The sequence below is a fragment of the Gossypium hirsutum genome, chromosome D06, assembly GCF_007990345.1.
Source record: "Gossypium hirsutum isolate 1008001.06 chromosome D06, Gossypium_hirsutum_v2.1, whole genome shotgun sequence".
NCBI classification, from domain to species: Eukaryota; Viridiplantae; Streptophyta; class Magnoliopsida; order Malvales; family Malvaceae; genus Gossypium; species Gossypium hirsutum.
In genome coordinates, this window is record NC_053442.1 from 5,987,595 (window position 1) to 6,015,559 (window position 27,965).

General features: G+C 32.4%; 3 protein-coding genes across 4 annotated transcripts; 2 read left to right on the forward strand and 1 right to left on the reverse strand.

The window, feature by feature from the left end:
• Positions 1-583: 583 nt before the first annotated feature.
• On the forward strand, positions 584-3,177 carry LOC107916793 (transmembrane protein 50 homolog). 2 transcript variants are annotated; one of them, XM_016846165.2, is made up of 4 exons: positions 584-908; positions 999-1,068; positions 2,523-2,675; positions 2,905-3,177. In XM_016846165.2, exons 1-4 carry the CDS (start codon positions 776-778, stop codon positions 2,936-2,938), a joined length of 390 nt encoding a protein of 129 aa, XP_016701654.2. In that variant the 5' UTR covers positions 584-775; the 3' UTR covers positions 2,939-3,177. The 2 variants fall into 2 exon arrangements, with proteins under 2 accessions (XP_016701654.2, XP_016701653.2); XM_016846164.2 differs by having other exon boundaries at positions 605-908; positions 981-1,068.
• Positions 3,178-5,054: 1,877 nt separating this feature from the next.
• LOC107917430 (glucan endo-1,3-beta-glucosidase, acidic isoform-like) lies at positions 5,055-11,549 on the forward strand. The gene is made up of 4 exons (XM_016846783.1): positions 5,055-5,124; positions 5,216-5,442; positions 10,705-10,759; positions 11,230-11,549. Exons 1-4 carry the CDS (start codon positions 5,055-5,057, stop codon positions 11,547-11,549), a joined length of 672 nt encoding a protein of 223 aa, XP_016702272.1.
• Positions 11,550-13,247: 1,698 nt separating this feature from the next.
• On the reverse strand, positions 13,248-17,907 carry LOC107918187 (uncharacterized). Its single transcript, XM_016847719.2, has 5 exons — positions 16,790-17,907; positions 15,826-16,571; positions 15,658-15,747; positions 14,095-14,853; positions 13,248-13,740 (listed from the first exon to the last, which is right to left on the reverse strand). Exons 1-5 carry the CDS (start codon positions 16,896-16,898, stop codon positions 13,612-13,614), a joined length of 1,833 nt encoding a protein of 610 aa, XP_016703208.2. The 5' UTR covers positions 16,899-17,907; the 3' UTR covers positions 13,248-13,611.
• Positions 17,908-27,965: the final 10,058 nt, after the last annotated feature.

Below are 27,965 nucleotides of genomic sequence, written 5' to 3' on the forward strand. Positions count from 1 at the left end.
AGAAGCGATTTTATACTATTTGTTCAGAAACGTTAACTCGAAATAATTTATTCCGGGACCTAAAAATCCTAAAAAACCTGAACCGTAAACCCTAAAAGCCAAAAAAACCAAACGTAAAAAAATGTCAAAATCGCGTCCCCCCGAACGCGCTACGTGTCAGGACATCGTGTAGACGCGATTTCCCGAAAGATGAACTATTCCGGTAAATAATCAAAAAATCGGCCCATTTCGGTAAATTTTGAAAAAAAAGGCTTTTTTTGGTAAATTGCCCTTTTTATAACACTAAAAAATAGTTTAAAGATAATCAAATTGATTATTGCAAATTTGATCAAGGTATTAAAAATATAATTTAATTATTAATAATTTGTTTATTAAAAATACTCTAAAAATCAAAACTAATGGAGGGAGTGAAAAAAAAAGGGAAAATAATAACTTAAAATCGGTTGTATTTAAAGAAGATTTTTTTTTAAAGTTTACAAATATAAATATAATATAATTATAGTAAAATTAGATAAATATTTTCCAATAACTAAAAATAAAATCAATCAAATATAAAGAAAAAAACTAAAAATTAAATAATCCAAACTAAAAAAAAAAACAGTAAAACTCGTATAAAAAATTGAACATTATATGAAAAAATCGAAAGCTTGGCTTGCTGCGAGTACTTCGTTGACAAGAGAGAGGGTTTAAATTAAAATAAGTGAGAGGAAATTGAGTCGTTATTTCATCCTTACTAATTTGTTAGTTTAACTATTGTTAGTTTAACTATAATCAAATGGATTTAGGGGAGCTGTGGGCGATCTTTGGTCCTGGCGTCGCGGGCGCCGTGTTCGGTACCGGCTGGTGGTTTTGGGTTGACGCCGTCGTTTGTAGCTCCGTCAATGTCTCTTTCGTCCACTATCTACCTGGTATACCATAATTTCTTTTTTTTTTCCATATATTTTTTATCCATGTTTTGTGGCTGGTTATTTCTTTTTTAGGAATATTTGCATCTTTAGCGGCTGTGATGTTCAATTGTGTTAAAAAAGACGACATTGATTACTCTCCTTATGACGATGGCGAATGGAGGTTAGCTAATTTTTCTCAATTTCTTTCAATTAGTTGATTTTTTTTTGTTGATTTTCTTTTTCTGATCGAATTTGTGGTTGATCTGCTTTTTATAGTTTGGTTATGCGTCTTGCTATATTTAATTTTGCTAAAATCGTAGTCATTTTGCCGTTGTTTGGAAATTTAAGTAATTACTTAGGGTTTTACTATTCCTAACTGATGTTAATTTGAGTTTGATCTTTTCAGGTTAAATTGAATTTTTTATACATGTTAGCTGATTGAACAAATTTTTGTTATTGAAAATCCTAAAACTGAAATATACTTTAAGTTACAAGTTTTCGTTGTAATTTGAAGAGTTGGAAGTTTTATTTTACTTTATCAGGATCAAAATACAAGAAAACAGATGGGATAAAGATAATGTGAGAGGTGTTCTCTGCAGTTTATGATCCATTTGCTTAACAAGGATGATATAAAATTTAAATAGTCTTTTTGTTCTCATGAAACATGTCTTGATATATTTTGTGCTTTATGTTTTCATTTCAGTCTTAGGATGGGCTTTGGGAAAACCATTCTTCTTTCCTTTTAGTTCTATCAACCATAGAAACTACCCAGTTACCTGAACTAGTTTATTCAGTACAAGTCACTACTGAATTTTCTTGAGACACAGTAAATGCCCTTAAGCTTTTTTAAGTCTCCTTTCTTTTCATTCTGGTTCCATTGTTGTGAGCAAAGTTGCGATATGCTTTGTCAAAAGAAAGCTTGACAATCATTTTGCTTAACCATTTAAAATGGTGGGCTGTAAAATGTAAGCATATTCTGTTCCTTGTATTGTTGCTATTGTCCAAAAGTGGGATGGTATATGGGCCTATGTTACTTCTACTCTTCATTTTTTTTCAAGGATCTGGGTTTAACGCCCTTGTCCAATGCATATCTGGATATGATTATGGGGTGACCTTCCTAGGACTTCTGAACACTTAGAAAAACTCAAAAAGAATTTATCACATCTATGTAGGACACATGCCCGTATTCAACACTCGTACCTGAGTCCGTATATCATAGATATGGGATATTCATATGCATTGAACATGATTTGCAAAGTTCACCCTTGTGTTTAGTGGAATTTAATTACCTTGACCTGCCTTTGCTACCTGTGTGCGACAGTTTCATAGTATGTGACTGGAATTTGAAATTCAGCACAAGGATTTGGCTTTGTATGAATTAAAGCTGCGGGGAATTACTAATTGTATTTAAGCTTTTGATTTCCATGGTTGACTTCTACATGCTTGGTTTGAGATAATTGTGTCAATTGCTGATATTGAGATTGTTTATGTGGCAAATTTCTAATTGCTTGAGATGGAATGAGATAATCAGTATCTGTTGTTCTGTGTTATAATGCTGGACTCTTTTTATGGGAGTTACACTACTCTTGTGATTGCTTATTCTGGTTGATGGATACTAATCCTTCATTGCAACAGGTTGAAGCTCTGGCTTTTCGTTGCTTATGTGGTATCCTTTGTTTCATTGGCTGCTTCAGTAGGCTTATTGATACAAGATTCTCTGGTGAAATCTGGTCCTTCAGTGTGGACCGGTACTGCAGGTGTCTTACAGTGCGTGTTTGTCTTAATAAGGTAAATCTTTTTCCAGATCTTGAATTGCAACAATCATCCATGTCATGTTAGGCTACTTTGTATAATTTTTCCAACTTGACGAGGAATGAGGAATGTGCCACATATGAGAATGATACAAACAAATAGCGATGCATACATAAACTGCCAACGTCATCTTAACACATTCTTTATGTGTTAAATGTTGTGCCATCAACTCAGTAAATTCGTTAATTCAAATTTTCCACTGCAGTGGGTTGATATATTGGACTTCTCATTCTGAGTAATATTAATCCCTCAAATCTGGCGCCTAGACTTGGGAACCTGGAAGTTGGAACCACGAGTAAGGCAACACCCCGTGCATGTATCAACTCAACTGGTACTTAAATTGGAAAGAAAGTTATTCACGTTTGTAAATCTTGTATTGTAGTGTGTTGTGGTGAGTATGAAGGTACGATTCATACTGCTCTTTTGAAATTTGTGATGGCGATTTAGTCTAATTTCAGTTACCTGCCCATTGACAGCACCTATTTTCTTATGTTTTCTTTTTTCAGTAATTATATGCAGGGCCTATTCATCTATGTCCATTGCCCCTTGGTAGGAAACCTAAAACTCTTTCCCAGCCTTAACCTGTAAATCCTTAAAACACAAGCACCAAATGAAACATAGAACCCAATCCAATAATCTTTACTGCCAACAACACATTACATAAGTCTTACAACACACCAATGGTACTGGAATACATGATACCCAAGGTACACTCCCTTTTCCCCTTCTTTCTAATACCAAATAACACATAATAACTGTTAGTAAACTGCTAGAGATATTCAATACATAATAAATAATCAACATATGACACGTTTGGTTACTAGAAAAACTTATGTAGTACATATGAAATAAAGAATAATTAGTATAAATTTGAACTTGAAATTAGGAGTAAAACTCTTGTAAAAATAAGATCTTTGGTTAAAATTTAGTAATTGCAGTTAATTTGTTGCTAATTTATGTGTTAAAACATGTGAAAAAAAAAAAACTCCTACCAAACATACTAGGCCTTTTTTCGACCCCTGCTTCTACGGGTATAGACTCTAGTAAGTGCAGGTATAACACATCAGCACCCCTCTCATTCAACAATACCAATTTTCTTGTGTTCATCACGTCAATCTCTTTTCTCTCAATAATGGTTTAAGTTTTATCAACAGTTAAGTATTGGAGTACCAATTTCTTTTAAATTACAAATTGAGTATTAGCTCAGTTGTTCAGTTGCCATCATTGTTATTGCATATTCCTTTAAACTATTTTCATCTGTCTTATCAAACAATGCTTACTAGACTTGTCAGTTGGACAAGTCGAGTTGATTTCGGGTCGGGTCTATTTAAGTTCTAAAATTTCGGGTTATTTTGGGTTAGGTTAGGTTAGTTTTGACGTCGGGTCACTTTGGATTGCATAGCGAAGATGTTAATTGGAGAATTGAATGTGAAGTGCTATCTTGCAAAATTACCATAGTGTGTTTGAGTTTTATTAAAAAATAATATTCAACAATATGGAATAAGGGTAGACTCTAATTAGAGTCTTGAAATATAGAAAGATATATTAAAAATTGAGTGAAAGGTGATAATATAGAAGGATATATTAAAAATTAATGAGAAAAAGCATAATTCAAATAGGTTAATACGAAGTTACCAAATCACTAACGACCAACAGCATCTAGGTTTAGGCACATTAATATTTAATGGATTGGTTGTTAGTTTTTTAATACTAATTTTGGATTTTGAGTTTTTAAATTTATTTTGATAAAATCAAATTTTTTATGGAATTCGGATATTATTCAATAAAGTTTTAAATTTTTATATAAATATTTTTAAAATAAATTAAAATTTCAAGTAAATAAGAAAACAACTAATAACTCTTGAATTGTGTTTTTGAAAAATATTTTTATATAAAAAAATTTAAATTATTTTCATTATTTTAAATATAAATATTTATTATTAAATCACAAAAATATTAGAATTAATTATAAATTAAATAAATATAAAATTCGGTTCAATTAAAATAATCTCTTCCAAACAATTTCAAATTTTTTTTTCTCAACCTCACTTATAATTGTGAAATAAATTACTAAAGGGAAAAGCCAGTTAATTTCCACTTGTTCTTATTTGGGAAGCCAGTTCAGCTTCTCATAATGGAGGGTAAGATAAATGATCCATACATAGGAAATGACGGCATAGTAGTTGGTGGTGAATCTTAAGGAAGGTAATGCAGCATGTTTTCCTAGGCAAATCTAGTGACATTATTAAGTGCCCAAAAATGGGTATAATCCTATGTATATATAAATCAACACTGCAAAGACTACCACTAAATTAGCATTTCTGTTTTAGATCTGTAAAAGAAGAAATTGGGAAAATGGGTCCAAAAGTGGCTGAATTTTTTGTATCAGCATTGGTTCTTTTAACTCCATTGCTATCTGTAACTGGTAAAAACCATACTCTCAAAACAAGAATAAAACTAAAATATTTTCTTTTGGTTTATCATTACTGATGTTAACTGATATGTTAATGTTGCAGATGGTCGAGATATTGGTGTTTGTTATGGTTTAAATGGAACTAATCTTCCATCTCCAAATGATGTAATTAATCTTTACAAAACATGCCAAATTGATAATATCAGGATATATGAGCCTTTCCCTCAAGTGCTTGAAGCATTAAGGGAATCAGGAATATCTGTGGCGATTGGCCCTAGAAACGAGGACATAGAGAGCTTGGCGGTGAGCCAAGATGCAGCCAATGCATGGGTTAACACTAACATCATCCCTTACAAGAACGATGTTTTATTCAAATGGATCACCATAAAAGAATTATTCATGGAAACTTCGTTCATGGATTATCATTTCCATCAAATCCAACAATTTTCTTTCTTCAATAGAAAAATTTTTTTGTCGTTGGATTGGATCAGGTTAAAATTTAATATTAACATATTTTAAACTTTGATTCAATTCGAAATATAGGTTCAATTTTATCAAAACCCTGCTCATATTTTTAAATAATTGATCTAAGCTTATTTTAGGTCCACCAATAACATAATTTTTTTTAAAAATATTTATATTTATATTAATTTTAATTTAATATTTTTATATATATTTTATTTATTAAATTTTTATATATACAGAACTTAAACCATTTTTAAATTTTATTTTATAGTAGTATAAATTATTATCACTTTATTTTTATTTAATATAATATGATACAAATTTAAAATATGGTACTCTCGGATTGAGCTTGCGCCTTGAATGTTTGAGCTTAAGTTTAGCTCATATTTAAAATGGACCTAATTTTTTTGCTTAAACTTATTTTTCGAACTTATACGAATATCCTGACCCTTAAATAAATGCAGACGCAACAATCAATGCATAATTTTTAAGCATGCGTTTGGATTTCAGAAAATTTAGATTTTAAAAATAATGTGTTATAAAAGATTAAATATTTATAAATACGAAATTCATTATTATCTAATAAAAATCATGAATTTTTTAGATATTTATTGCGTAAATTATACTCTTCCTTGTCCAATTATTAGCATACTTTTGTTTTAGCCATCTAACTAAAAAAAGTTTCAATTTCGTCAATAATGCTAATGACATTAAATATTTTGGTTACTCTCAACAAAATGTAGATATGCTCTTTTTTAATTTACATAATAATAAATTTAGATATCGATATTTACACATTCATCAACTTTGTCATAAATATAAAAAATCAATAAAATTTTGTCCTTAACGTTTACACATTCTATTAATGTGGTTCTTATTCTAAAAAAATCAAACATATAATTATAAAAAACTAAAACTATAAAAAAAAGATAAAATTTCAAAAAAAATACAAAAAAAATTTAAAATTTCATAAAAAAATTATAAAATATCTAAAACACATTAATAAAAAATGTATCAAATAATAAAATGTGAGTATGAATGTCTACCGAGGAGAGTTGACTCCTCCTGGAGAAGTCCTCAAAGTGTTATTTGCTAAGTAGTAGACTCCCCCAACAATTGAAGGTATTGTTCATTGGTTTAGGGGTTTTATCCCGTACTCTATTAAGAACCAACATGTTGCTCCTATACTCTACAAAGAGTTGGCATGTCGTGTATGGTTGCTCCGTAGGCCTAGTTTATAAAGTTGGGAGCGTCTTGATTATTGATGGCAACAAGGCGGGATGGATCGAATTTTTGTCCACCCCGACCTCGATTTTAAAAAAAATCCACCCCAAACTCAAAAATTAATTTTACATTTGACCTTAATCCAACCCAATCCGAGTTCAAACTTTTTTTCTCTAAATTATGATTAATTAAATTAAAGACTTTTTTTTGGCATCACATTCCATTGAATTTGATGTGTTTTTTTCTTCTTTTTTTTTGTTCAACATTGAATTTGATGTGTTCATGGTTTACTTTTTTGAGCTATTATGATTTACATCAAAGACCATGCCGAGGATGACTAGGTAAAAAATATATATTACATCACAAAAGAAAAAAATAAAGAACAAAAAAGAAAGGAAGACTTGGGAAAATAAATTAAAAAGAAAGGGAAAAGAAACTAGTGCGAAATAGGAGTAAAGATGATAAAATGATGTCGGTAGTGATAAATTTTAGGTTAAATTATGTTGTAAATCCCTGTACTTTGTAAAAGTTATGGATTTAGTCATTACACTTTAATTTGATCAATTTCAATATTTGTACTTTTAAGATTGGTCAATTTTAGTCCCTGTACATTTCAAAAATTAAAATTTTAGTCCTGACCCAATCAATACTTGTTAAATTCGTTTGTTTAAATTCAATTGCTAGTCCTGCACCATACATACAAATGTAGATTAGTCCATATTTTTCAATTAGATCATTCTAAGCAGCAAATTTTGAAATTTCAATCTTGACGCAAATGATAGTCATTAATCCATTAATTGAACTTTTAGTGAGTAATAAGTGGAAATAATAAGCTAGCATAGCATTACACATATGAATATGTTTGGCACATTAGATTTTGGAAATAACAAAACTTAACTTAATGAATTTAACAGTTACTATTTGGTAAGGATTGGAATTTTAAAATTTGAAAAGTATAGAGACTAAAAGTGACCAAATTAAAGTACAAGGACTAAATCCATAACTTTTGTAAAGTACAAGGACTAATAGAAGAATTTAACCTAACTTTTAAGGATTTTTTAACCTAATTAATATTAAATACATATGAGGGTAATTCTGTCAATATCTCTGGGCAGGGCGATTTCACGCTAAACCCAGGCTTGACCCCAACTCGAAACTTGATTTAAAAAACCTTGACCCTATTGGGTTGGGTCAGATCGACTCAAAACCCATTGATTTCAGGTTTTTTTTTGCCATCCCAAGTCTCGATTAGTGGAATTGCAAAGCTTAAGGGAAATGTGTCAGTATAGGGTGTGTAATAATTATGGATCTCACTTGGGTGTATAGGAACTTGAATCACCAACCTAAGGCTTATAAGGGGCTTAACTGCAACCATGGTACCACATTAGTCCCATGTAAGCTCCATAATTATTACATGTCTTATACTTACACCTTTCTCTTGAGCTTTACAGGTCCACCAAACGAGGGGCTCTTGGCTCTATGAACCAAGCCCATCAAGTAACTGTTTATGGTACGCTGACTCTCAGTAGAGTATGGGAGACAAAATCCTCATCAGAGGATAGTACATTTGGTTGTTGGGGGATCAATCGATTGCTCAACAGACAAAACTTCGAAGAATTCTCCTACAGGAATCAACCCCACCTTAACTCATAGCCCAATTGGTATCATGGCTGTGCAAGTAAGTGCCTTATAAGCCTCAAGTTGGTTGTTCAAGTCATCCCTTGTGCAGGTGAGCTCTATTATATATATTCCCTATATTGTTACCTCTCTCTTAAGCTTTGTAGGTCCACCGACCAATGCACTCCTGAATCTGTGAACTAGGCCTATCGAGCAACCGTTCATGGCACATACCTTTGATGGGTTGGTATCAATTAGTTTCCCAACGGATGTCACTTCAAAAACTTCTCTTGAAGGAATTGACCCCTTGAATAATATTTTAAAAATAAAATATATATACCCAAAAATTAAAATATTATTATTGTATAAAAACAACATATTAAACTTAATTCATGAATGTGTGTTTGAAAATCTATGGGGTAATTGGATTTGAGTGTAATTGTCAATGTAATTAGTCCAACTCTCACCCTCCCCTAAGAATTGAATAGTGTAATTAAGGGGCTCCAAGTTAGATTTGTTCATGAGTTGGACTATTCACCCAAACTTGAAGGCCCGTCTGAAATTTGAGAGGGTTTGTGCAAAAAATATTAGGTCTATTTAAAATATGGATTGGGCTCAACCCAACCCGTTATTTAAGTTTGTATAATGTTATTTTTATATATTATATAATTTATAACATATAAAAACCAAATTTATAGTAATATAGAATACTACTATAATTTAAACATAAAAAAGTGCTAAGTTAACTAGATATGAAATTTTAATAAATAAAAATATATAAAATTATCAAGTATTAAATTAAAAAAAATGTAAATATATTTTTAAAATTTGAAAAAATAATATGAGCGAGCTTAAAATAAGCTTGAGTTAGCAATTTACAAATATGGTCGGACTTGGACAAAATTTTAGATCCATATTTTTGGCAACCATATTGATCACAAGAATATTCGTGTGAATATTCATGTTCCCCATAATAATCATCGTAGCTCCAATTGATTGTCGAAGTTCCATTTGTCGAACTCGACTACTCGTCATAATCATATTGCTCACTTGACCACCTATATCCATTATTATAAATGATTAAGTTAAATTCTCAACAAGGTAAATAAAAGCAAAAACATAAAAAGGAAATACTGATACAATGAAATAAAAACATTATCTAATTCACTTGTCTTTCAACTAAATTGTTTTTTAAAATTAACTTAACAACACATTTACACTGTTACAATCCCCAACAATGGTGTCAACAACCTGACCACTGGTGTGCGAACGCTAAAATAAGCAAAATAATAGATATGAAAATAAAGCGAGGTTTTCCTGCAAGTGTACAAGTCAAATTGTAATATAGTTTTTTTTACAACAAAATACGGAAATATTTCGAGGATCATACCGAAGTGATTGTACTATACAACTTACATAATTTTGTTTAAACGTCAAAAACTATCAAAGACACAAAATAAAATGAAAAACATTTAAATCAACTCAAAAACACACTTAAACTAATTAAACACTTAAAAACATAAGTTGACATTAAAATGACTCAATTCCATTTAAAACATGCTAAAATGTGTGTGAAAGAACAACAAATGTGCATATCAAACTACGGTGTATCAATTATATATGAAACTTCATCATTGGATTATCTTTTCCATCCAATCCAACAATATTCTTCTTTCAAAAGTGGGATTTTCTCAACTAGAAAAATGCCATTCAGTAACAAGAAATTCATCCATATACATTCTGTGACAAAAAGCATATAAATATAATGTTCATCGTCACATTATCTTTAATTCTTGGAGTTTTTTTTTTTACATTTGTTGGAACATTTATTCTGTGACAAAAAGCATATAAATGTAACGTTCATCGTCACATTATATATTAAATTCTTAGAGTTTTTTTTTACATTTATTGGAACATTTGATTGCTCCATATCTTGTTCGAACAAACTTTGGAACCTGCTATTACCTGCCTCTGTTCTATGAGCTGTTTGAATGGGTTATTGGTTAAGGTCGTGCTCCAGTCAAACAGTTGTTTCGGCATCTTTTACAAAACGTGACCATGAGCGACATCAGTCGGTTATTTGGATATGTGAAGCTTTGTTTTTTTTTTTTCTATCTTATTGATCGAATGGATGATGGTTGACCATGAGCTAGTATAATCGGATATGGATTGTTGCTCAACCCCCATTTATTATTAGTTAATTTGGAGGATTGCTTCAGAAGACTTATCGACTGTTTCAAAGGGCTTATCAAGATATTATTCCTTGCTGATTACTCTTATTTATAGTTGGTAAAGTACCGTGGTGAAGGGCGACTTGCACGCTGGAAGATTGGATCATTCTGTGAGAAGCATTTGTTTATTTATTTCTAGCTTTTCTGTAGATCTATTATGTTGAGTTATACTTGTGTTGCATTGAGCTGGTATAATTGTGGATAGGTGATATTGAAAGTGTAATAGTTTGTAATCCGACACTCTATTGGGGCTGCGTAAATTCTGTTTGTTAAGGAGTTTTTTGGGCTCTATCCAGTAGGGTCAGTTGATTAGATTTATCAAATAATATTACACTCTGAGTAAGACTCTGCAGATGTAGGACAGCTGTGTTTGAACTGCGTTAACAGAGTTTGGTTGTTGACATTTCTTTCTCCCTAGTGCCCCTGTTTTCTTTGTATTCATCATTCTTGTTCTATTATACGTTTTTTACTTCTTTTAAAATGGTTGACTATTCCATTCTTGTTTACTCAGTCTTTTTCATTTGGTATTAGAGCTTGGTTTCATAAAGTGTTTGAAGATGATTTGGTGAAATATTTACAGATATGGAACCAATGAAAGAAGGAAGTTTGATGTCGCGTGCTCCGCTATTGGTAGGTTCATCAAGTTACGCCTACTGGAAAGTCCGTATGAAAACATTTATCATGTCAGTTGATGCTGTTGCTTGGGAGGCTGTTGAAAAAGATTGGACTCAACCAACTATTACTAGCACCGATAGAACTATACAACCAAAAGGAAAGACGCAATATACTATTGAAGAAAGGAGAGTGACATTTGGAAATTTTAAGGCGTTAAATGTTAATTCCAATGGTGTCGATATGGAACAATTCTTTAGAATCAACATGAGGGAAATACTGCCATAAGGAACTCAAAATTATAGATTCTGACCACCAAGTTTGAGAATTTGAAGATGAATGAGGAAGAAACAATTTCTGAAATCTATGCTTGTATCTGTGATATCTCAAATGAGGCCTTTTGTCTTAGTGAACAATTCTCCGAGGTAAAATTTGTGTGGAAGGTTCTATGGTCGTTGCTAGAATGGTTCGTTGTCAAGGTGACAATGATCGAAGAATCCAAAGACATTTCTATACTCAAGTTGGATATTTAATAATGAGTTCGATATTTTTATAGGGCCAAATTTTAGGAATATGTCATTTTAAAAAAAAACTAGGGTTTTGGGCTAATTTTTGTGATATTTAAGAAAATATATTGATTTCAGAGAGAGAAATAAAAAATGTGTCTTGTTGGATGCATTTTCAGTTAAAAGCGCATCTACAAGGTGCACTTTTTGGCTTTTTTTAACACATAAATTTTTTTGGTTAGATAGTTAAATGTTAGTAGTTTTATAAGTCTTGAGTTTAATTCCTCTTCTATTTATATTTGCATTTTTTTATTTCATGTTGTTTCAAGCTTTATTATTATTTTTAATTAATGTTCTTAATATATCAGCTCCTTTGATTAGATGGTTAGATAATAGTATTTTCATTATTGAGTCCAAGTTCAATTCCTCTTCTAGTTATTTCAAGCTTTTTTTTTATATTTTTAAATTTTTTATATTTTTAATTCATATTTTTAATTAATAAGTCTATTATTTATAAAATTAAATAATAAATGAAGCAAGATATCACGATACCAAACAAAAATCAGCATCAAAACAAAAAAGCTTAACTTTTATTTGCTGTAAAAAAGAAGATTCATAAGAACAGAAAAAACAAAAAGTGAAAACAACAATGATGCAAGACCACGTGTCCATCTTAATCACCGATGGTGAATTATCATTAAAAGCAGGTGAGTTATCTTCGTAAGAAAGAAAGCCACCAATGCGGTGATTCTCAAGCTTGGGACTATGGAATTGGAAACGATGATGTGGCGGGTAATCCCGATCTCGGTCCTCCTCTTCCTCGTGAACACCAGAAGAAGACGCCCCCGCCGTCGCACCAAAATCGTCCCCGTAAGACGAAGACGAAGCGGCAGAGGTGGAGGTTGGACTCCAATTTGGCTCATGCATTCTAGATTGAAGAAATTTGAAAAAAGAAATGGTAGTTGAAAATTGAAAGAAAACAAAAAGAAATTTAACACAACAAACCATCTAAATGACTATAGTTTATACTTTAAAAATATTAAAAAAAAGTATTATTGTCAATGCAGTAAATTTAAATGCGCTGAAGTATATTATTCTTTTATTTAAAAGTTGAGAAGAAATTATAGATAATTTTAGACATTGTATAAAAACAATTCAAATATGATGTCTAATGATAAAGAAAAGCCACAATCGGAAAATCCCGGTTTCCCTATTTTTTTTTCTTTTAAAGGCTTAGGTTATTTCTTGCTCTAATCTAACGGATTGTTTTTTTTTTCCTTTTAAAATCTGAGATAATAATCTTCCTCTAATCTAACGGACCCATAAGATATTCTACATAAGAGTGGTCCAAAGTAACGAAATGAAAATGAGGCAGACAAGTATAGAGTTGAAAGCGAAATGGAATAGTGAGACAAATTTCATGCTAATATGAACACGTATTATTGCTAGGCTAAAAAATGTACTACAAAAACATATATAGTGAAAAAAAAAATGGAACTTTTGATTTCCTTCCTTTCGGTAAAATTGACCAAAAACACCAATAAGCTATTTCTTGTAAAAGGAAAAAAAAAATCTCCTAAAGATGCAAATTTCTAGCATCTTTCAACCGCAATCAAAATAGTCCCCCCATCAATCCTTCCGAACCTATAGAATTCTCAGTTATAGACGGGTAGGAGGACTTAATTATTGCATTATCTGGAAGCCATCAAACCAAAACCCACCCCCCAAATCATCAGCTTTCTTTCAAACAGGAGCCCAATAAAAAGCCTAATCATCTGCCATAAAAAAATTAAAAAAGAAAAAAAGGGAACTTCTTTGGATTTACTATGTAGGGACAGAGAAAGTCAAGCTTCCGATTCGGAGTCAGAGGAGCTCACTTCAGAAGAAGCTCCATCCAAATTAGTTGCAAAAGATTGAGCCACCTTTGGCTGCATGCCACGGCACAGTTTCAGAGTTGGCCTCAGTTTCATGTACTGCAATGCCAAATGAATACACAGAATAAGTAAAATCATATGCAAAAAATTCTCATAAGAATTCTTATTTTCACATCATTTTGTAAATTAAATGTTCTGCTTCTAGACAATGAGATAGAGATACTGAATAACTAAGGAAAAAGCACAAGAACACCAAACCTCTATACTTGTCCAATGGCTATCAAGAACACATTTCTTTATCATGTTTAGCATCCAACAGTTCATTATAAACACTAATACTAGAAATTAAGTCATAGAATAACATCAATGAGAAGTGGAAACTTACGAAATAAATCTGTTACATGAGTAAAGGGAAACTACAGAGAGAATGAGAAAAAGAGAAATGTAGCTTACCTCCTGGTAAAAAGCATTGATCTCTTCTTCTGTAAGGCCTTCATCATCACCAGAGTTTTCTTCCCAGCCAAGAGAACGAAGAAATGCTGCCTCTTCCTCATCTGGATAAACCATATCAATGGAGCTCATATTCTTTTCACCATCATTATCAAATTTTTTAGCCTCTTGACAGGTGTCACCATTGCTAGTAGCAGCAGTACCATTCTCATTAGCATGAGCAGCTGACGAGCCAGTGACTACTTCCTTCGTAACTTCAGATTTCTCTGTGGTGGTGGATGAAATATGAGGGAGTGAATCTGAGTGGTCTGCAGAAGTTTTTGTCGAGGTCTTCTTCTTCAGTAGATTGAAAAAATCATTTCGGCTCTGGGTTTGGGCCAAAGAAGGTTTCTTTTCCACAGTGAACCCAGCTACTGGATTCAAGGCAGCAACCTTACGTTCCACAGAAGAAAGCTTTGGGTTGTTCGAATTTCTTGCAGGACCACCAGCATGTTGGCTAATTGCAACTCTGCTGTTAGCACTTGCTGGTGGACTAGCAACATCTTTTTGAGTAGGGGATGAAACGCCATTCTCCCATCCTGGTTTGAGAACCAAAAGCTTCCCAGATGTCTTTGGCGCATCAGGCTTGACATGTCCACTATGAGGAGATTGATTACTGTGATGAATCAAAGAAGGTTGCTGCTGCACACTCTTGACAGCTGTATTTATCTCACTTATTCTGGCAGCAGGTTTGCCTTTTGATTTATCAACTGAATTGAGAACCTGTAACAAAAAGTTGACCTATTACGAGGAAGGAACTTTCTAAGTACTTAATAAATGGTTATTTATCCACGCAATAGACAGGTAATAAACAGATAGAGCAACTTCTGAAACACTTCATGAGCAGAGAGCAAACTAGCTAACTCCAGTTTATCTTGGCATTTGAAAATCTCATAAAAAAGTGCAAGATTAATTATAATTTGATCAGAACTATACATGAGGAAAGTCGCATGACAAAGAGAAGTCCTCAGGAACTTAAAACCCAATAAAGAAATGCAAGGTGGAAAGAGAAAGAAGAAATAACCATGAGCCTTTCTAATTTCTTCTGTCAAAAAAATAGTTAGTAGACTCCTTGAAAGTTTTCTAGTTCATCAGTTGACTCTATGTATCTGATGATACTGAAAAACAAAAGGCTTGAGACCTAATGAATTTCTTTCCAAATATCATTCTTGTCTCTCAATTATGATTGAGGAAGATGATCAACAGTCTTAGCACGCTATAAAGACACAACTAATGTAATTCATATCTAAACTAAATTAAAATTAGCAACTTAAGGCAATCATATATCGGCAATACATTGTGACCTTCAAGATTATACATAATCATAAATGCCGAAGAAGATTATCACCAACTGTAGCTTTAAGAAATTCAGAGCACAATGGAACTAAATCAACTAACTTTTTCTATCAGATAAAACAAGAAAAATGTCTGAATAGTACTCTTCATAAAAGAAGTTGAAACGTATAAAAAAAGGCTAGGGAGGGAGGAAGCACAACAACTTAAAGAACAGCGGTGGGGGAGGCTTACCGAGCACTTAGGCATAGAAGGTGTCACTGGTATTAGCTGCTTTGATTGCTTAATAGCCAGTTCCTCGCGTCTTTGAGTCTTGACAGATAACTGTATGAAATTTTAAAAAAAACTTGTAATTAGATCACATAAGTAATATATTAAGAACTTAGTGACTGAACCAGTTACCTGAGGAGCAGCTTGGGATCGTGAAGGAGCTAGCACTAGTGCTTCAGCCATATTAAGGCCAGATGTGCCCATTGAAGTCCCAGAACTTGAGGGGGAAACAGTTAGGAGAGCAGCCAAGGAACCTGTGTTACTACTTCCAACCGTGCTGGGAGCTTCTGCCAAAGCTGAGGTCCACCCTTCTCCACTGATAAGTGCTGAACTACTCACAAGCAAATTTTGAGAAGCTGAGCTCAAACCAGGAGACGACACCCTAGTTATCTCAGGCACCACCTGCCTATCTTCAGTTCCAAGTGAGGGAAAATCTTTCTCAAACACAGCCTTGTGGATGCTACCCCCAAGGGTAACCCCAGATAACAGACCATTGCCATTGTTGTGGTTACTGTTAATACTGTCTCTCACATCCACACCAATCCTTCGAGGCAAAGACTCACCCGGTTTCCTAGAGAACATAGAATGAGAACGATGCAATGTATCTATCTCACCCCTACCACTTAAGATACTTTCTAAAGCATCAGAAGAAGCTCGGTCCCTATGGTCCCCAAAGTTTGACCTTGCTTTATCCCTTTCTCGATCCCTATCGCGGTGACTCCTACAAAAGCTACTGTAAGCATGCTTTGCAGAACCATTACTAGAACTCCTCCGTGAATTCAATGAAAATGTCCGATCCAAAAGTGTCGGTCGATGGGAATCAAAATCACTTATATTCCTCAAGTTTCTATGTCTCCCATGATGCACCAGAGAAGAATCTAATATAACAATTAAGTGTATGGTTATTATATATTCATGAACATTCCTACAATGACAACTATAAGAAAATAGTATGATTCAATGAGAAACACAATGGGCATAAAAAGTAGGCGTACAGAACATATCTCTAACGATATACAAATCAGCAGTAACACTGTAATTAAGTATAAATAAAATGAAAAATGCAATAGGCATTTAAAAGTTGGTGAAAAGGTACCTGAGTGAGAAGAAGAGGAAGCAAAGTTGTGGGCCGAATTGCCACCACCAGTAACAGTGCCATTACTTCTCAACCATTCTGGAACTAATGCTGGCTCACTTCTTTCCATAAGGGATAGTGAATATGACCATCAGAAAACAAAATGAAATAAAAAAAGAACCCACTTCTTCAACGTTCTTCAAACCCTAACCCACCAAATTGATTTTCTTTACACACAAAACTCTCAACTCTCAACTCTTAACCCTATCCCTGGTCAATTAAACCCAGCAAAATCAGGGTTTCTAAATTTAACAGGTCATTCACCAAATGTTAAAGAAGGAATTGTTTGATCAAATGAAACAAAATTTTAAAACAATGGCAATGGCAATAAGGAAGCCTTATAATTAACACTCTCTCCCTACCCTTCCATCTTCTATTGGATGATAGATTTGCAGATTACTGATTTTCCAATCTGAAACGACCCTCGTATTTCCCAATAAAATAATAGAAAAATTCCAGTCCCTTTTTTAAAATCAACAGCTTGGGCAAAAACGAAGGAAAAACAACTTTCCAAAATAACAGTTAAAGACCACAAACCAGTTAAATTTGGGAAAATGATACTAAAAACCAATAAATTGGGGATAAAATTAAAAACCCTAGATTGAATTTTGATTACAACTTCCCAACTGCAAGGAATTGAACACAAAGGGGCAACGAGAAAAATTGGGGGAAAATTCTAACAAATGAGAAGAGGGCAGATGAAAGAAAAAAAAAGGAAGAGTACTAAACTTAACCGCCGCTACGATTCCAAGCTACCGCCTGAAAACGTAACCGTTTAATCAAAATAACTGTCTCCCAATCCAAACAATGCGTTTCTTTTTTTCCGGGAAAAAAAGGGGAATAATTACGACAAAAAGAACACAATATAGAAAACGAGAGAAAAAGTTCAGTGAAAGAAGGGACGAAAAAGAAGAAGAAAACCCACGACAAAGTTAAAGCGAGAGACCAAAGAGAGGAAGAAATAAAGCTTGGTAAAGGCAAAACTTAATAAAATGTCAAATTTTTAGGGTTTTGTTTGGAGATGGAGAGAAGAGAGAAAGCTTTTGAATTCTCTTTTCTGTTTAAGAACAGCCCTTTGTAACAAATTAAACAAAAATATATATATATATATTTTTAAAATTTTATTTTTGGTGTTTTAAATAAACCAAAACTCTGTTTTTATAATTAAATAATAATTTATTTAATATAATAAAACAATTTATTTATATAGTTTTGTTCTCTTGCTTTTTTTCTTTCTAGGTAATGCGTAGATGGCTCTTTTTTTCTATAGAACTACTGCCATTATCTCCATCTCTATCTTTAACTTAAATCCTTTCATTAATCATAAATTAACTATTATTATTTAAATTAAACAGCCCATGCATTTAAAATATTTGATGCCTTGGGCTCTTTCATTTAAAAATAATAACATGATTTATATTAAAACTTTGATAAGTAAATTAATTTATATTAACATAATTATTTGATAAATAGTTGTTTTTTACTAAATTATAATAGTTTTATATATTATATATTGAAATGGGTAGGGAAAAGTTATATCTCTTTTATATTTTTATAAGGTTATCTCAACATCAATTAGTGTCGAGTTCAATTTTAATTTTATGTCACTAATCTTTTGACATAAGTGAAATTGAAAGATTCATTATGTAATAATTACTAATCCGTTGCATCAAATGAGTTTAGTTTATTGTATTATTTTATCATGCATTAGACCTTAAACCCTATTCGTGATGAATGCAAAATTAAACTTGACGGCGGTTGGTGTTAAGATATTATGAAATTAATTATCACAATTTATAGAGAAGCCATCGTAATTATTTATGTGGTAAACTCAACGGTAATAGGTGTCGAGTGTAGTTCTATTATAAATATAAGTCGACTTCAGTCATTAAGGATTTAAATTGTATCATGCCTACAAGTAGTCATTCATCTTGAACCTAAATCTTGTAGGCATTCATCTTGACCCTGAATCTGATCATTGTCGACTTCTCAATCAACAAACCTTTATATTTTCACCTTGAAATCAATATTTTAAACAAAATTATGTCTTTGTTAAAGGAAGAGAATCATATAGCACGAGTAGTTGTCATTATGGTACTTCTTTTATATACATTAGTACTTTAGTATTTTTTTTATTTTAATTGTCGTGTATATTATTTGCTTTTAGGGCATTTATTTGTGAAAAATCAAGTGTTAGTAATAGATATGTTTGTCTACATTGTAGGTTGAAGAAAGGAACCTTCGTCTTCAAATTAACTTAGGGTATCTGATTTCGAACAAACAAAACTCTTGACTTAGGGATCGTTTATTAATAACGAAGTTTTTAAAGGTCATTACAATACATTTGAGTCCATTGCGAACGCCATTGATCACGACCTAGGTAGAGAGGTAATGACCAGAGACACTAATTTTTCACTTCCCATGCAGCGAAGCGACGGTAACATTGGAACATGTTTCCCTCATTATGGGTTTCCAATTGAAGGGTCAATTGTCATCAAGATGAACAAGTTTGATCTGGAGTTGAAAATGAAGAGGTTAAAGTAATGACCATCAAGAATGAACTAATCATTTATTATTTTTTAGTTTAAGCCCTCATTCGTGGTTTTATTAGATCCAAAAGTAGAATAGAAACGAAAAAGAAACAATAAAGGAAAAAAAAAGAAAAAAATATTATTTCTTTTATAGATATAAAAAGATCAAATTCGTGTTATGGTTTCTGAGCCAATGTAATTTTTTTTTGGTATTTTAAAACAATGGGTTGAAATATCTATTAATATTCTTCTTTCCCACACCTTTCTTTTATCTATTGATATACAAAAATTATCTTTTTATTTCCTTTTTTTGGTCTCATATCATATAGCAACCATATAATTGAATAATAAATGAATATTTTTAACGAAAATTCTCAAACAGAAAGAGACCTATTTTGTTTTATTGTTTCAAGAAAGGAAAAATCTTATCTATCGAATCATTGTACATTTGATTTTTCCAATGCCTCGAAGGGTTTGTCATAAGGTTTGTCCATAGAGGGTAAGTCGGGGCCTAAGATCAAGCTAAAAGGTACATTTTATTTGGCCTTTTTTTTTGGATGCATGTTAAATACCATTGAATGGTTTACCTTTTATTGGCATTGGAAACACGTCACATTATGACAAGGTAGCGTCTCATAGTTTAATGACTCTTTCACTTATTTGATGGGATGGTTAAGAGACTATCTATAGTTAAACTCCTCACAACTTATCAATGGGTATAACCCATTTGGTATGAATAGTTTATCAATTTGGATTTGTTATCTCATGTTTATTTTTCGTGAAAAAATATAAAAATTGAAGCTTTTATCAAACAATGACCTGGGTCAACTATTCAATCAAATAATATTGAGCATGTGTCCCATTTCTTCTCGAGAGGCAAGTGGGTTTTTCTTTGCAAAATTGTGCTCAATTTCATATGTGGCAATTCCGCCAAGATCTATCCATATTTAGATAAAGACGGACATATTAAGGGCGGTTGAACGAGGTTTACATAGTTGTATGCATTGGTCGAGAATAGACTGGCGAACAATGTGAGCAATGAGAAGTTTGATCAGTACGTTAGAGTGTACATTCTATGCATCATTAGTAGACTATTGATGACAGATAAGTCGGGTGGTCGTTGCCAATTGATGTATCTTCCGTTGCTAGAGGACTTCGCTTGTGTTCACAATTATAATTGGGGGTCTATGATTTTGGCATTTATGTATCGGGCTCTAAAAAAATTGATTAATTGGATTACAAAGCAATTGAATGGTTGTTGTACCCTCCTTCAAATATAGGTGTGGATGTGGATGTCGTTTATAGCGTTAATCACTCCCATCCATTCTCTTTTCTGTGTGCAAAATAGGTAAAATAATAGTTTATATGGTATGTGCACAATTTTCAAGATTTATTCTTTTATAAATTTTATGATACATTTAAAAAATTGTTGTAGATTTTGGGTGGACTTGGATCACTCTACGTATCATTAGGACTTAACACAAATCTCGATTAATATTAAAAAAAATACAACTTAATAGCTTAGTTATTTATTTAAAAGGTTTATGGTTTTGATACCTAATTATCATTTACTTTAATGTTAACTTGGAATTTTGAAATGTAGTTTCAATGGACACCGTATTCGAGGAAAGATGTTCAAGTCATGCTACCGAGGGAAATTTTGAAGGAAGCCCATACTTTAGTTAAGGCATACATGGTCGTTATCTACTTTAACATCACCAAATGACAACACAATGATCAAGTGGCATTCCAATTTAGCATGTGGTAACCAATTCTAAAGTAGTGAAAGGACTTGAGCACTGTTCAAAGTGTTGATAAGAGGGGTCAACCGGATACAAATTGAGCAAATGTTCATCAAGATTGGATCCATGAGTGGGAAATAAGTCACAACTTTGTTATCACTAGACAACTTGTCTGTAACACCCCATTATCCGACCCGATCGTTGGGTCCGAGTTACGAGGTATCACATTCGTTACTGGAGAAACTACGATCACACTATGTTCGATTATTCTATTAAACGATTAACTTCAACCAATAAAATCATACAATATGATATATAGCCATTTTTGGATCTTATATGAGCTTATAAAAGCTCTAAAGCTAACCCGAGATCAAATTAGGACCAAATTGTAAAGATTATAAAATATCGGGTTAACATCACAACGTCAAGGGGCTCCTCATCACGACACAACATACTGAGCAGGCCTCGTCACAATGAGCAATACACAATGTCACATCATGGCAGAGCAACTTGGTCTCGTCGTGACGACCACTATCCGACTTCGCGACTTGACATACTGGTTCTAAGTGGTACCATTTTGACACCAACAAATTTCACCTAAAACAAATTCCATATTATATACATACAAGTTCAACTCAATTGTATTATTCACATTACATCATTTCTAACATATATTATCATTCATGCATTTAGAATTCAAAGATACATGTCAAAATCTTACACTTATGACCATTTTTAGCCTTTACCACATTCACCGATTCATTCATATGCTTAGATTACCAAAATGGTTACGTTTGATGCAATTTCATTATGTGCCAATTCTTAAGACAAGGATTCAACCTATTTGATCATTTCAAGTTACCATTTAAACATCTAATATTCACAGTATCACATTTTATACCAAAACTAACTCCACCTAGGTACATATCATATAACGAACCAAAAAGAGACTTTAAAAACATTGATGAATCGATGATTTCAGGCAGGATGATGGATTCGTTGCTCGGGACTTTGAGATGCACCTAAACCTACGCACGAAAAATAAACCGTACGATAAGCAAGAAAGCTCAATGGTATTTTCATGATTCAAAACAATATAACTTAGTTTATAATCAAATGTATACAATTTATATGTGCTAATTTAAACCCGTACAAATACATCATGTATCAAATTTCATTCAACACATTTATATATGCTAATGCCACATTTATACCAATGCTTTAAATGAATCACCTGTATATTACTTGAATTAGTCAACTATATGAGCATTTCATACCAACATTACATTGCCAATGTAATTCACACAACTATTCAATTTGCAACATTTGATCATACCATATTTTCTTACCAAATCGAATCAAATCATTTGCTAACTTTCCAAATCGACCTTTAGGCTCGTTTAACCAGTTTGCATGGTATTTTGCGTACTGTTGATAATCATATATTGTATATAAGTACATGTAGTACAACTTCATAATATTTAATCATTTTCAAATATCATTCAACCGATTCACAAATGATATCCCCTATTAACATGACTCGAACTTGAACAAATATACGAATCTCAACCAGCACACCAATTTGGCACCCAGTGCTAATAGTGTTCAAACGGTTAACCGAACCGAACTAGTATTAATCGAATAAACCAAACTTTTTAATCCTTTAATCGTTAATAGAACCAAAAATTTTTCAAAAAAAATAACCAAACCAAAATATTTTAGTTAATTCGGTCGATTAACCGAAATTTATATGTTCTTGTTTTTTTGGTTAAAACAAGTAAAAAAAATTGATAATGTTAATAATTTGTATTATTAATTATTAAGTTCAGTTAATTCGGTTAATTACCCGATTTTGATTTTACATTAAAATTTAAAGCTTGACATTGAAATTCAATTTTACATATATTTACTAGGGGACTCCTACTTTCTATTCTTACCAAATTTCATGAAAACTTTCTATTTTATTCAATTTGGTCCCTAATGTACGAAATCAATAATTAAGCTTTACTATTTAGTCATTTTCTTAAATAAAGCTTAATTTCTATCAATTTCACACCTGGTTCTTTAAGAAATCAACAATGGCAACTTTTTAAAACTTTAATAATTTTACAAATTGGTACATTGGCTAGCTAGCTAAATCAAGTTTCCATGACCTCAAATCTACAAAAATTACAACAAAAGGACTTAAATTTGTTTACCAATTTATGGTTGTAAGGTAAATAATTTTTTTATGTTTTCTCCTTCTTTGGGATGAAAATGGAAAAAAAATGGATGAAGAATATGACAACATCTACTAACTTTAGCTTGTATACCTGACTTAATGATTAATTAAGCTTAGTTTACTTAATTAATCATGTTTTTTTAACTAATAAATCTTTATTTTCTTAAATTAATTAACACACACATTACCGTCCACTAGCACATTATTAAAAATGGTTTATTAACCATTTTGGCCCTTTAGATATTTGCATTTTAAGTCCCCAAGTCATTTATTAATTAAAAATCTATAGCGATTAGACTTTTATAATTTAGTCACTGGGCATTAATTAACTATAATTTTGGCTAAATTGCTTATCAAAATTTCAATTAAATTCATACATATCTTTATTTAATATTTATGAATTCGATTTACAAAAACGAGGTTCCGAGACCGCAATTCCTAACATAACTGGAAACTGAATTGTTACACTGTCCAAGACTGTTGTTTTGATATGAATCCACAATACATGATTTGGTTTAAGGAGAGTGGATTGTCATTCTTTTACCCAAACGAACAGTATCATGGTATCCCAAGAGCGTCCACTTCTAACTAGTGACAAATTAAAAATCAACAAGCTCGAGTAAAAACATGGGTAGTATTTGTTGAAGCCAATGTCTTGAAACCAACCAATTTTGTGCATAACGATGGGAGCATTTTTTGTAGAGAACATCAATGTCGTTGAGCTGGTAAGAGTTAGAGTATGTTGACAAGCATAGTGCCACTTTGGTAAAGGTCAGGAATTAATGAGCGAACAACAAGCATCTTTGACCTTCCTTCTCCATACAAAATTTTGCTTCTATTTGCAAGCTAGCTACAAGTAACTAAATCTAAAAATTTGTTTGCCTGCTTCAGCCTCATATCTCTTAACATCTTAAAGCATCTTAGTCTAATGTGTCTAAGCATTCCATAGTAGTGGCACACAATCTTGTGATATTGGCTCACTTTCTTGTTAGTATGAATCAACATTGGCTTCTTAAAACATTCACCATGATTAGTATTATTAGTGGCATTGACAAAAATTATAGAAGTTTATAAAATAACATTTACTTTTTCGCAATATACCCAAGGCCACTATTTCCTAAACTTATTCTTCCTACAATAAGTATTTCATCAAGTTTCTCACTAGTATTGATTTTTTTCTAGCATAGACTAAGTAGCTACATCCTTTTATATTGCCTCTAGTCGAGCAGTTCTATCATCTAGAAAAGAATATTTTATCTCCATCTGCTTGATCAAATTGTGGTTTTCCTCATTTCAGACAAGCATTCTTATCAACAAGTTTAACATTACTCATTTTTCCAACAGGAACTAACATTTGATTCACCATCTAAATCACTATCAGTGTCAAATTCAGTAGCCTTAGGAGAATTAACTCTAATAGTAAATACCGTATAATTGCTCACATGCTCCTCATCTAAATCGGAGCTGCTTTATCACTCTAGGTTACACAAAGGATTTTTTTCCTTTAGGTTATTGGCACATGCAACCCCATATGACCAAATCCATGACATTCATGGCATTAGATACATTCTTTTTCTCCTTATTGGATTCTTCACTAGTTACAACTCATTTTCCTTTGTTCTTAGAAAAGTTTTTGGTTGCATCAAACTTTTTATTCTTCCTTGATAGCTTCTTGAAAGTTTTATTAAAATTCTAAGTGAAGTCATTTGCTCTTGTAATTCTTCGATAGTAGTGGTGCCTTTAATTGTAATTGGATTTTTCATTTGTAGAGTTATACTTTTATCACATTTGGATCTACTCCTTCTAGATTCATCCATATTAATCTCAAATGCCTGTAGTGGCCTAATTAGCTCATTGATTCTTATATTGTGTATGTCTTTCACCTCTTAAATGGAAGTGACTTTGAAGGCAAATCTCTTAGAAAAAAATATGAGAACCTTCCTCACGAGTTTGAAATTGAAGTACTTATTTCTAAGGGCAAAAGTTAATTGGACAAATCACATAGCTTTGCATAGAACTCCCTTATGGTTTCATTTTCCTGCATCTTAAGAGTCTCAAACTAAGTGGTTAGCATATTCATCTTATAGGCAAACTTGAGAATATCCCAAGCCTCCTTAACAGTTGTGCACTTGGATATTCTTTTGAATTCCTAGCAATCCACCCCACAGAAGATTGCATTTAGTGCCTTTGAGTTAGCATATGTCAACTTCTCCTTCATTTATGGTCCAATTCAATTATGAATTAGGTGTTTACACCTCAGATGTTTCAGTTTCAAGGGGCTCACAACCAATAAGAATAACACGCCAAGCTTTTTTCATCTGGAAACTTGATCAACACATTTATCTTAGCCTTCCAGTAAGTGTAATTGGAACCATCCAACATTAGGGGAATGATGATTGACAAACCTTCCATTTAAAGCAACAATAGACACTAAGAACACCATTTTTGTATGTCAAAAGACTTGCTCTAATACCAAAATAAAGAATCAGTCGACAATTGTAAGAACATAGTAAGCAATGTAAGGAAGAATTATAACTGCTAGTGTAACTGCGAAAGAACAACAAAGAACACAACATAACTATTTATGCAATTCAATTTCCCTACATCTACGGGGCCATACCCAGGATGTAATCCACTATCTTTAACCTTATATGAACAATGATTTAAGTTCTATATACACTGATATAGCAACTTCACTTTTGCACCTAAGATTTAGATCTCTCTCTACTAAGTTTTTCCCTAAAAACTTAATTTGTAAATCAAGTGACTCACTTATATACTTAAATAATGCACTTACAATAATGGATTCCTAATGAACATGATAAATGCTAAACTCTCAATAAAAAACCTAAGTCTTTTGAATATATACAATTTTCGACTTGCTAAAATGCTTTATCAATTACAGTTTTAAAACCTCATCAAAGTAGCAATAAAATCAACATTGAGAATATCCTAATAAAGTCCAAGATAAGTTAAGGATCTCCAAGATAATATTTTCAAATAATTCAATCTAATCTTCTTATAATAAAGGGATCTAATCGCTTGATTTGGTCTGATCTAATTTGCAAAGATTTGTTGCTCGAAGTGGTCGGTCTTCAAGGATGGGCCAAGACACATCTAAAATAATAGCAAAGGTCACGACCCAAATATTATTAAAAAGTCATAAAAATAAAAATATTTAAATAATAGAGAAAACAATTCAACTGGTTTTTTTTTGCTTGGTTGTATCAATTCACAAGTCAAATCGATTCAACTCTATCTTCGGATTAATACCTCGACTGGTTCCAATTCAACCTGCTGGTCTAGTCCAATTTTGAAAATATTGATATTGATCAATGAAATAACTTTTGATCTTTCTAGGTCGAGCAAGTAGGTAGTGAAGTTAAAAAAAGTAAAATTAATCACCAACTTCTTGAACTTAGGAGGACCAATTTCGAGCATTGTTGATATTGCTAGACATTATAAAGGAAAAAAAAAAGGAAAAGGAAAAGAAAAAGGAAAATAGAAAATAATAATAAAGAAAGAAATAATGTAAAAGAAAAAAAAAATTTTTTAGAGGTCATATGATGTGGGAGTCTATTATGACAAGAATTTTTTAATGGATATAATATTTTGGTGTAAAATGGTAACAGAAGACAGTTAACGCTTTGAAATTTCTAGTGTTGGATTTTACGAAGTTATAATAAAATACCATGAGGTACATCTGGAATTAATTATTGTAAAGTGGTTCTAATACCGGAAAATCTATTTTTGGAGTTAATAATTTCTATTAAAATTTTAGAAGTTAATGGATAATGTATTGGACCAAGGATCAAATCAAAAAAATGGAAACTGAAAATTTTTAAGGCTTAGGACTAAATCAGAAGGGGAGAAAAGGAGAGTTTTTAAGAAGGAATAAGCCCAAGGGCTTAATGGCCAATTGGCCATAGCTTTTTAAAACACCAAATCACGTCCTTTTCCCATTTTGCGTTCCCCCTATTTTCATTTTTCATTTTCTCTGCCGCCAACCTGTGTTCTTTCCAATACTCTGTTGCCTTTGTCTTGTCCTGAAAAAAAGGTCTTATTGTGTGCCGTCAGCTCCTTGCGGTCTGCTATCGCCATCGCCATCGCCACCGCCCACCATCGTCAATTCTCCCTTCCTCTATAGCTCACGTCCTTGCTCTCACGTAACCATATATAGCAGCCAGCAACTAGCACAATATAGGTTGCACCAGGTCTTTTCTCCAGCCTGCACCTGCCTCGTCTGCATCATGCCTCAACTCAGCAGCCACCAGTGCACCGCTGCTCTCTCACACAATAGTCGCATACTAGCTGCTTGGTTCCAGAGTTGTTGTTGTCGCTTATTGCATTATCCACGGCTTGCGGCTGTCCCAAAGTTTGGTTGCTCACGTAGATTGGACCTTAGACATCTTATTGAGATTTTGGCTTGTTGGATAAAGAAAATTATCTTGAGTTATTTTTAAAGGATATTGCTAACACAATTGGCATGGTTGCACACGGCTATTATCCATTGTGTTTCTATTTTCTTTTAATAAACTTGTTTTTAATCTTATAAATATTTAGTGATTGAATAATATATATATGTATGTATATATATATAAAGATTTTGGGACTGAAACCATGGGAAGACGTGAAAAGCTAGG

What these genes read in the sequence shown, in the direction of transcription:
- LOC107916793 (XM_016846164.2), top strand. Translation starts at nt 776, where the DNA reads ATGGATTTAGGGGAGCTGTGGGCGATCTTTGGTCCTGGCGTCGCGGGC. An exon ending in TTTCGTCCACTATCTACCTG is followed by an intron (nt 909 to 980) that starts GTATACCATAAT and finishes TTTCTTTTTTAG; the next exon opens with GAATATTTGCATCTTTAGCG. An exon ending in TATGACGATGGCGAATGGAG is followed by an intron (nt 1,069 to 2,522) that starts GTTAGCTAATTT and finishes TCATTGCAACAG; the next exon opens with GTTGAAGCTCTGGCTTTTCG.
- LOC107918187 (XM_016847719.2), bottom strand. Translation starts at nt 16,898, where the DNA reads ATGGAAAGAAGTGAGCCAGCATTAGTTCCAGAATGGTTGAGAAGTAAT. An exon ending in GATCCCAAGCTGCTCCTCAG is followed by an intron (nt 15,748 to 15,825) that starts GTAACTGGTTCA and finishes AATTTCATACAG; the next exon opens with TTATCTGTCAAGACTCAAAG. An exon ending in TCAATGCTTTTTACCAGGAG is followed by an intron (nt 13,741 to 14,094) that starts GTAAGCTACATT and finishes TTGGCATTGCAG; the next exon opens with TACATGAAACTGAGGCCAAC.
- LOC107917430 (XM_016846783.1), top strand. Translation starts at nt 5,055, where the DNA reads ATGGGTCCAAAAGTGGCTGAATTTTTTGTATCAGCATTGGTTCTTTTA. An exon ending in TCCATTGCTATCTGTAACTG is followed by an intron (nt 5,125 to 5,215) that starts GTAAAAACCATA and finishes TTAATGTTGCAG; the next exon opens with ATGGTCGAGATATTGGTGTT. An exon ending in AAGATGCAGCCAATGCATGG is followed by an intron (nt 5,443 to 10,704) that starts GTTAACACTAAC and finishes TCTTATTTATAG; the next exon opens with TTGGTAAAGTACCGTGGTGA.